Here is a 9,748-nt window from a genome sequence, read left to right as displayed (position 1 = left end):
CAAATGGTGTGGAAGAGACTCTGGGGGATGGGACTGCAATCCTTTGGGGCCGCTAAATGCCACATACTTTCAGCCCAATGGCCACATGCCGGTGCCAGCAGGACCCCGGGCGAAACGACTCTGTCTGTCTGTTAGGTGGATTGGCATTGCTGGTGTTTGGAACCGTCCCTTGTTTCATGCACCTAATCGGAGCTGTGATGGGCACAACGCACCCTGCCAGGGGAGAGCTGTGCGTGCCCCTCACGGCACGGCTGCACGCAGTGCAGAATGAGCTCCGCGCTGCACAACAGTTGCTGTTCTCTCCTGTTGTGAGGAGCCCTGCCGATGGTGGTGGCGATGGGGGGTGGTGTGAGGGGCCGGGATTAGACCTGCGGCTCAGAATCATTTGGGATAATCGTTTGGGGTGCAGGAGTTTGGCACTTGGCCCCCTGGGGTCAAACGAGGGGCTCTGAAGGCGGGAGCCCCCCCGGGCGGGACTTGGGAGCCTGCGGATTGCCTGGCGGCGAAGGCAACAGAAAGCCCTGGAGCAGGGGCAGGAGCCCTAGGGAGGGCTTTAGGGGCGCCCTCTGCTGACCAGTCCGGGCAGTGGCAGCTGCTTGGCGGCGAGGGGTGGAACGACAGAAGGCTGCTTAGAGACTGCCTGGGGGCTGCTTGGGAGACTACTGAAGGAGCTGCTTGGGAAACTGCTTAAGGGTCTGCTTCGGGAGCTGCTTGAGAGCTGTCTGCTGGGGGAAGGGCGGTTACTGCCTGCCTGCTTGCCTGCCTGCCGTGAGGAGCCCCTGCTTGCCAGACTCTGCCTTCGCGTCCTGCCTCCCTGCCCTGGCGTGCGCCTGGCAGAGAGCAAAGCTGCCGCAGAGAGGAACAGAGCTGCGGCCCCGCTCCCGCCCCCCCGTGCGTCATCACCGCTCGGCCCCCGCCGGTGTCTGTTTGCAGTCTGCCAGATCAACCCTTTCAGGCACTTGCCCCCCCGGAGACTTGACTCCGGTGGCTTTCAAGAGGGCTGTGCTCCTGTGTGACCTGCCCTGGGTGATGCTGCTCTGGCAGAGGGGTTGGACTCAACAACCCCCTGAGGAGGCTCAGGGGAGACCTTATTGCTGTCCACAACTACCTGAAGGGAGGTTGTAGCCAGCTGGGGGTTGGTCTCTTCTCCCAGGCACTCAGCACCAGAACAAGAGGACACAGTCTCAAGCTGTGCCAGGGGAGGTTGAGGCTGGAGGGGAGGAGAAAGTTCTTCACAGAGTTGTTAGGCATTGGAATGTGCTGCCCAAGGAGGTGGTGGAGTCCCCATCCCTGGAGGTGTTCAAGAGGGGATTGGATGTGGCACTTGGAGCCATGGTTTAGTTGTCAGGAGGTGTTGGGTGACAGCTTGGACTTGATCCTTGAGGTCTTTTCCAACCTTATCGATTCTATGATTCTATTCTATGATCTCCAGGGGTCCCTTTCTCAACCCTACCCTTCACTGAGAGAGTTGTTAGCCATTGGAATGAGCTGCCCAGGGAGGTGGTGGAGTCCCCATCCCTGGAGGTGTTCAAGAGGGGCTTGGATGTGGCACTTGGTGCCATGGTTTAGTCAGGAGGTGTTGGGTGCCAGGTTGAACTTGCTGATCTCTGAGGTCTCTTCCCACCTTGGTGATTCTGTGGCTCAGCTTGGTTGCCATGTAGCACCAGCTGCTGTGCAGGACAGGACAGGAGAGGAAGCAAGGGCTGTCTCTGGTGGCAGGACAGGACAGGAGAGGAAGCAAGGGCTGTCTCTGGTGGCAGGACAGGACAGGAGAGGAAGCAAGGGCTGTCTCTGGTGGCAGGACTTGTTCTGATCCTGACAAGCCAAGCCAATATTTGCTTCAGGTGCTACCCATGGGCTAGTGCAGGTGGAAAACCAACCCATCTTCTGGCAGTGCTGCAGGAAAGGAGTGCAAAACCAAACCTAAAGATCACAGTTACAGAATAGTATAAATGTTTATTATGGTTTGTTTCCCCCTCCCCTCCCCCCCCCCCTCCCCCCTTGGTGATTCACCTGACTGCTTCATTTGTACAAGATAGAAAAGTTGTCTTCTCTGCATAAGGCCTAGGAAATAGAAATGTCCTTTGTCCACCCTCAGATGTAAACAGAGCTAGAAAATGAACCCTTGCCCCCTTCCCAAGCACTGGGATGGAGCTGGAGGAGCTCTTGGCTCCTGCCAATCTTGTCCAGCAGTTTGATGCAAGTGGCTGAGGAAGTACAAAACCCACTTCACACACTCTGTACACCAGGGGAGAGAGAGAAAGAGAGAGAGGGGAACCCCCAAGCTTCCTGTCTGAGAAAGCTCGGTCAAAACCAAAGGGAGAAGGAACTTAAAGAGCGTTTGATTGCACCTCCAGAGTCTTTACAAGCAAAAATATTCTCCCACAATACCCATCATACATAATTACAGCTGGCAGCTACATCCCAGGGGCTGCTTTTGCACCCCGGGTATAAATACACATCACGAAAGGTGCGGCTGAGAGGAGGCCGGGGAGGGGGAGAGGGGAGGGGAGCTATGTACAAAATAAACACTGGAGTCTAGACAAAACCAAACCACCAAACCAAGCAAAAACAAAACCCACCCAAAGAAGGCAGGCTGCAAGGTGAGAAATGCCCCGAAGCAGCTCTGACTTCAGTTCACTTACACTACTTTACATTTGTACAACACACTGTACAGGTGCCCAGGAGTCCGGCGAACGCCTGCGCCAGCTGGCCAAAGCCAGGCCCCCCCTCCTCCTCCTCCTTCTCCTCCTCCTCCTCTTCTCCTCCTCCTCCTCTTCTCCTCCTCCTCCTCCTCCTCCTCTTCTCCTCCTGAGGAGAACTGACTGACAGGAGAGGTGCATTCCCTTCTTGGAGCTGTGCACAGGTGCACTGTGCTCAGGGAGATGCGGATGGCGGAGGCCGGCTGTCTGCAAAGGCAGCCAGGGGCTGCCCCCCAGGCCTGGCGTGCCCTGGAGCGTTTGGAGGAGGGGGCAGAGAAGAGATGAGGAGGGAGGGCTCGGTGCAGAGGACTGGGGGGTGCAGGCAGGAGGGGAGGCATTCTCCCATCTCCCCACCACCTTCCATCTCTCCACCACCTCCCATCTCCTCACCACCTCCCATCTCCCCACCGCCTCCCATCTCCTCACCATCTCCCATCTCCCCACCGCCTCCCATCTCCTCACCATCTCCCCACTGCCTCCCATCTCCTCACCACCTCCCATCTCCTCACCATCTCCTCACCACCTCCCATCTCCTCACCATCTCCTCACCACCTCCCATCTCCTCACCACCTCCCATCTCCTCACCATCTCCTCACCGCCTCCCATCTCCCCACTGCCTCCCATCTCCTCACCACCTCCCATCTCCTCACTACCATCTCCCATCTCCTCACCACCTCCCATCTCCTCACCACCTCCCATCTCCTCACCACCTCCCATCTCCTCACCATCATCTCCCATCTCCTCACCATCTCCTCACCGCCTCCCACCTCCTCACCATCACACTTGGCTCTGCTGCTGCTCTGCCTGGGCCCTGCCCTTCCCCAGGAGGCTGAGCTCCACTGCCTTTCTCTGTGTTTAGGGTTTGACACCAGAAATGAGCAAATCCCTTTGGGAAGAAGCTGCCAGGCTGAAGGGAGACACCCAGCAACGCTGCCTGGCATAAAACATCCTTCCTGGTGTGCATGGCAGGGCAGTCACCTGCCAGGTGAGCAGTGCAGATGTGCTGCACTATGAGGAGTGTGACCTGAGGTTGCCTGTAGCCAGGACTCACCAGCTCTCTGCCCCAGTGCTCACACAGCTGCCCCCAGCTCTGTGCCAAAGGATCCAGCTGTCTGTCTGGTGCCCACTCCTGGTTCTGCACCTGCACCCTCTCTGACCATGGCTCTCAGTCACTCTAAACACTAAAAAGGCCTTAGGCCAAGTAAATTGTCAGCACAGAGGGAAGGAGCATCCCGTGGACCAACACCCAGGCTGAACATGATCCCTACCTGAGTTTGCAAGGCCATTTGAATGCAGATTGTCTCCAGCCCTCACTAAGGCAGCTGTGGTTCCACCATCTGCCATTACCTCAGACTTAAAAACACCTGCAGGGTTACAGCTTGATCCTAGAAACCAAGGGATGGCAGAGCCCTGCCTCCAGTGAGGGATCAGGCTGCTGCAGAGCCTCTGGGAAACCAAGCTTCACCTCCACAGCAGCACCCACTCTGGTAACACTGCCCTGGCTGCTCTTCCTCACCTCTGAGGACAGGCCACTCACTGTCCTCACCTTCAGCTTCCAGCCTCAGAGCCATCTGAGCTCAGCCACATTCCTATCAAACTCATTCCTTTCAACTCCTTGGGCTCTGCTGCAGGGGGGGTGGTCCCCCACTACTAGACCTGCAAGCCAGCCCCTCTGGTATTGCCTGCACAGGGCTGTGTGCCCCAAGGAACGTGGCAGCTGCCACCTTCCCTTCAGATGCTCCTTGTCCCACCCTTCCCTTCAGCACTGGCTCCTCCTCATCTCGGGCCTGGCACCCCAAAGCATCACCTGGCTGCTGGCATCAGCTCCACAGACTGTCAACAACATACATTAGAATAATTTATAGCTGCCCTTCAGGCAGGGGGTCTGGGGGGTGGGGGGGGAGGGAGAGGGAGCACACAGCCAAGTGTGAAGAAACCCACCACTAATCTTGAAGGTTAAAAGCTGCACATTAGGAAGAAGAATGAGCTGGAGGCCTTGCCTGAAGGAGAAGAGGGTTTCAAGCTAAGGTTTCAAAGGCTCTACACCTCGATTAGAAAAGGTTTACCCTCCTGTGGGGCTCGGGCAGGTGGGGGCACAGCCAAGCACCAGGGGGAGCAGCTCTTGGGTAGCTCCTGCGCGCCCGGCCCCAGCGTCCCTGCGCTGAAAGCAGGCGCTGCAGTCCGCCGCGGGGGGGGCGCTGCCCTGCCCGCGGTCAGCAGTTCAGGGCTCCGGGGTCGCTTTTGGACTTCCCTGCCGAGTTGATGACCCTCATCAGGCAGCGCCCGAACTCCTCCAGGATCATCCTCTCGGCCTCGGCCTTGGACTTGCCCAGCTTCTCCGCCTGCTCCGCCTGCGCCAGCAGGCACTCGCAGGTCGCCTCCGCCACCTCCTTGGTGACAAACGTGAAGGGCAGCCTGCAGGGGACACACAGACACTCACCCTCGGCACACACAGCCGGGCAGCTGCAGCCTGCGCCTCCAGAACGTTTCCCCACACATCCTGAACACAAAAGTAGTTAAGTAGTGGGCAGGGACTGGCTTGAAGTGTAGGTCCTGGGGGTGCTGGGGCAGGAGAAGCTCCCCAGGAGCCAGCAGGGAGCACTTGCAGCCCAGAGAGCCAAGCAGAGCCTGGGCTGCAGCAAGAGAAGTGTGGCCAGCAGGGCCAGGGAGGGGATTCTGCCCCTCTGCTCCACTCTGCTGAGCCCACAGCTGCAGCTCTGGGGCCAGCTCTGGAGCCTCTGTGGCAGGAAGGCTGTGGAGGGGCTGGAAGGTGTCCAGAGCAGGGCCAGGAGGAGGAGCAGAGGGCTGGAGCTGCTCTGCTGTGAGCACAGCCTGAGAGAGTTGGGCTTGTGCAGGCTGGAGAGGAGAAGGCTCCCAGGAGACCTTCTGGTGGCCTTGCAGGAGCTGCAGGGGGCTGCAAGCAAGCTGGGGAGGGACTTTGGAGGGGGTGAGGGAGGGACAGGACTCCAACTGGGCTGGGCTGGCAAAGGTAATGGTGGGGGGTGAAATTTCAACCCAATTGGCTCCCAATTGGCAAAGCACCCACTGCTGCCAGCTGCAGGGCTGGGCAAGATGAGGCACCGTGTGCCCAGGTGGGCAAGAAGGCCACCAGCAGCCTGGCCTGGATCAGCAGTGATGCAGCCAGCAGGAGCAGGGCAGGGATTCTCCCTCTGTATCTGTGAGGCCACAGCTTGAGTGCTGGGTTCTGTTTTGGGGCACTCACTGCAAGAAGGGCACTGAGGAGCTGGAGCAGGGCCAGGGAAGGGCAAGAAAGGTGGGGAAGGGTCTGGAGAAGAGGGCTGGGGAGGATCAGCTGAGGGAGATGGGGGTGGTGAGTGTGGAGAAGGAGACTGAGGGAGACCTCCTTGCTCTCTACAGGAGCCAGGTGGGGGCTGGGCTCTGCTCCCCAGTCTCAGGTGATAGAAGGAGAGGCAATGGCCTGACATTGTGCCAGGGGAGGCTTAGGTTGGAGGTGAGGTACAATTTCTCTGCTGCCAGAGTGGTCAGGGATTGGCAGAGGCTGCCCAGGGAGCCCCCATCCCTGGAGGTGTTCCAGCAAGATGTGGGGACATGGTTTGGTGGCCATGGTGGTGCTGGACTGAAGCTTTTCCAGCTGAAGCAATTCTGTGATCCCAAGAGCCAACCAAGAGGGAGGGAAAACAGCCAGGCTCAAACAAACTGGCAGGCCACTGTGCTGTGGTGCCTGCCTCCAGCAATGTGCCTTTGGAAAGGGGACTCTGAAATGCCCAGCTACACAGAGCCCCAGGTTTTGCTGCCAGGGCAGCTGAAGGGTGACATCCTCACCACAAATGGGGTGCTTGATGCTTCCTGTGAGCACATGGGCAGCCAGGAGAAGACAGCTCTTAGTTCCACAGAGCTGTTGGACCCTTTGGGTTGGAAAGGACATTTCAAATCCCTGAGGCCAGCTGTTAAGAGCCCAGGTTCCAGAGGGCAGGGCTGGCTGCTCCATCCACCTGTGTGCCCCTGCTGCTCCAGCTGACACAGACCACACCAGTGGAAAGCAGCTCCCAAGAGACAGACCTTGGAGGCCTAGTGGACAGTAAGTTATCCATGGGACAGCAATGTGCCCTTGTGACCAAGAAGGCAAATGGTCTATAGCAAAAGCGTGTCCAGCAGGTCCAAGGAGGTTCTCCTCCTCCTCCTCCTCTACTCTGCCCTGGGCAATCTCCACCTGCAATATTGTGTCCAGTTTTGGGCTCCCCAGTTCAACAGAACCAGAGAGTCCAAGGGAGAGCCATGAGGGGACTTGAACATCTCCCCTGTGGAGAGAGGCTGAGAGCCCTGGGGGTGTTTAGCCTGGAGAAGAGAAGGCTGAGAGGGGATTTGATCAATGCTATCAATAGCTGAGGGCTGGGGGGCAAGAGGAAGGGGCCAGGCTCTTTTCAGTGGCACCCACTAACAGGGCAAGGGATAATGGATGTGAGCTGGAAGCCAGGAGGTTCCACCTCAACATGAGGAGAAACTTCTTTGCTCTGAGGCTGCTGGAGGCCTGGAGCAGGCTGCCCAGGGAGGTTGTGGAGTCTCCTGCTCTGGAGGCTTTAAAGGCCAACCTGGGTGTGTTCCTGTGTGGCCTGCCCTGGGTGACCCTTCTCTGGCAGGGGCCTTGGACTCAATGATCACTGGAGGTCCCTTCCAAGCCCTCCCATTCTGTGGGTCTGTGAATCCCTGCCCCCCCCACACCAGACAGAAGACCTTAAAGGAACTGAAGCACTGCAGTCACTTACTTCCCACCACCACTGCTGAGTGCTGGTGCTGGCCTTGTCAGCAGGTCTGAGATCTGGGAAGACAGCTTGGTCTTGGCAGCAGTCTGCTGCTGGACCCTGACCTCTGCAGCGTCTGCTAGGTGCATCAAAGTCTTTCTCTCTGGGCTCTCCTCAAAGTTCTTGCAGCCAATGCATTTGCAGATGGAAGAACACATGATTTTTGCCTGGGAGGAACAAACGAAAGGTGAGGAACCTGCTGCAGCCTGGACTCCCTTTGTGGCAAGGCACAAAGAGAAGGTCTGCTTGGAATCTCTAGGCAATTAGCCACCAGAAGGCAGCCCCAGGGAGGAGCTTTCTCCAAGTCAGAAGCCTTCCCCAGAATGGATCCTGGAAGCCAATGCAGATCAGGGGCTTCCCACTCATCCCTGTCTTCCCCAGGATGCTTTTGCAGGTGAGCTCTGAGAGGTGAGCCTGCCTCTGCCTCTCCATCTGCTATGTGCATGTGAAAGCAGGAAAACAAAACTAGAAATGCACATAAAACATAGAGGAAAACCAAAAATGGGGAGCTGGAGATTGGCTGTGAGGAAGAAGCTCCTCCCCAGGAGGGTGGTGAGAGCCTGGCCCAGGCTGCCCAGGGAGGTGGTGGAAGCCTCCTGCCTGCCTGGAGGTGTTTGCAGCCAGGCTGGAGGTGGCTGTGAGCAAGCTGCTGTGGTGTGAGGTGTCCCTGCCCATGGCAGGGGGTTGGGGCTGGCTGAGCCTTGAGATCCCTTCCAGCCCTGACAATTCTATGACATATATCTCTGTAGCTACCTCTACAGCAGCCTGACGTAGAGCAACTTTGTCTTTTGTCTTGCACAGAGATGTTCTGGCCCAGAGCATCTGTGGGATGCTGGTTAGGCCACAGCTTGAGTCCTGTGTCCAGTTCTGGGCCACTCAGTTTAAGAAGGACATTGAGAGACTTGAAGGTGTCCAGAGAAGGGCAATGAGGCTGGGGAGGGGTCTGGGGCACAGCCCTGTGAGGAGAGGCTGAGGGAGCTGGGGTTGCTTAGCCTGGAGAAGAGGAGGCTCAGGGGAGACCTTCTTGCTCTCTCCAACTCCCTGCAGGGAGGTTGTAGCCAGCTGGGGGTTGGTCTCTTCTCCCAGGCAACCAGCACCAGAACAAGAGGACACAGTCTCAAGCTGTGCCAGGGGAGGATTAGACTCGAGGAGAGGAGAAAGTTCTTCCCAGCAAGAGGAATTGGCCACTGGAATGAGCTGCCCAGGGAGGTGGTGGAGTCCCCATCCCTGGAGGTGTTCCAGAGGGGCTTGGATGTGGCACTTGGAGCCATGGTTTAGTTGTCAGGAGGTGCTGGGTGCCAGCTTGGACTTGCTGAGCTCTGAGATCTTTTCCAACCTTACTGATTCTGTGATTCTATGCTGCTTCAGCAGCTCCTTGGTGGAGCTCCCTGTAGGGAGCACAGCTCTTCCAACTCTGCTCTCAGAGGCCCAATCCAAGCCTGAGTTCAACACTGCTGCATGCTTTAAAAAGGCAAATCCAACTCACCCAAGGGAAGCCTTCAGCTCTGCCACCCAACTTGACTGCCTACATGCAAAGGGCTGGAAGATGACGTTACAGCAATGGCAAACATCACAGCAAGAGGGAGAGGAGGTGAGCAGGGCCAGAAGTGAAGGGAAGGAGGCTGTGTCTGGGGGGGAGGTGGTGCTGCCTACCTCGTAACACTCGCAGTAGTTTTTCAGGCAGCCTGAGCGCTTGCAGTTGCAGCCCTTGCTGTGCCTCCGGTCCGACTCTCCTTCCTTCCCCTTCCCTATCTTGGGCTTGAAGGCTTCAGGGTTTCTGTCCAGGCAGGCCTGTCAATGCACACCCAAAGGGTCAGTCACTGCATGTGGGGGGAGCAGAATGTACAGGTCCAAGAGAAGACATGAAGCCTGGCAGGAGATGGGGGCAGCGTGGACACCCCATGTGCTGCACCAGGGCTTCTGAGGGACAGGCAGCTGTGTGCTGGGCTGCAGGGAGAGCAGCAGCACAGGGAGGGGATTCTGTGTGCTGGGCTGCAGGGAGAGCAGCAGCACAGGGAGGGGATTCTGTGTGCTGGGCTGCAGGGAGAGCAGCAGCACAGGGAGGGGATTCTGTGTGCTGAGCTGCAGGGAGAGCAGCAGCACAGGGAGGGGATTCTGTGTGCTGGGCTGCAGGGAGAGCAGCAGCACAGGGAGGGGATTCTGTGTGCTGAGCTGCAGGGAGAGCAGGGAGAGCAGCAGCACAGGGAGGGGATTCTGTGTGCTGGGCTGCAGGGAGAGCAGCAGCACAGGGAGGGGATTCTGTGT

General features: G+C 58.0%; 1 protein-coding gene across 4 annotated transcripts in view; it reads right to left on the bottom strand.

The window, feature by feature from the left end:
* Window positions 1-1,973: 1,973 nt before the first annotated feature.
* Window positions 1,974-9,748, bottom strand: part of LIN54 (lin-54 DREAM MuvB core complex component) — a 68,374-nt gene continuing 60,599 nt past the window's right edge. For all 4 annotated transcript variants that reach the window (XM_068168014.1, XM_068168012.1, XM_068168013.1 and 1 more), the window contains 3 exons: window positions 9,137-9,274; window positions 7,448-7,650; window positions 1,974-5,117 (listed from right to left, as the gene is read on the bottom strand). In XM_068168014.1, coding sequence (XP_068024115.1) covers window positions 4,916-5,117; window positions 7,448-7,650; window positions 9,137-9,274 — 543 coding nt within the window. In that variant the 3' untranslated portion in view covers window positions 1,974-4,915. The remainder of the gene's footprint in view (window positions 5,118-7,447; window positions 7,651-9,136; window positions 9,275-9,748) is intronic.

The sequence above is a fragment of the Melanerpes formicivorus genome, unplaced genomic scaffold, assembly GCF_026170545.1.
Source record: "Melanerpes formicivorus ecotype bairdi unplaced genomic scaffold, bMelFor1.0.p_v2 SCAF_129, whole genome shotgun sequence".
NCBI classification, from domain to species: domain Eukaryota; kingdom Metazoa; phylum Chordata; class Aves; order Piciformes; family Picidae; genus Melanerpes; species Melanerpes formicivorus.
Note: the sequence above shows the minus strand (reverse complement) of the source record. Positions and strands in the feature narration are given on the sequence as shown.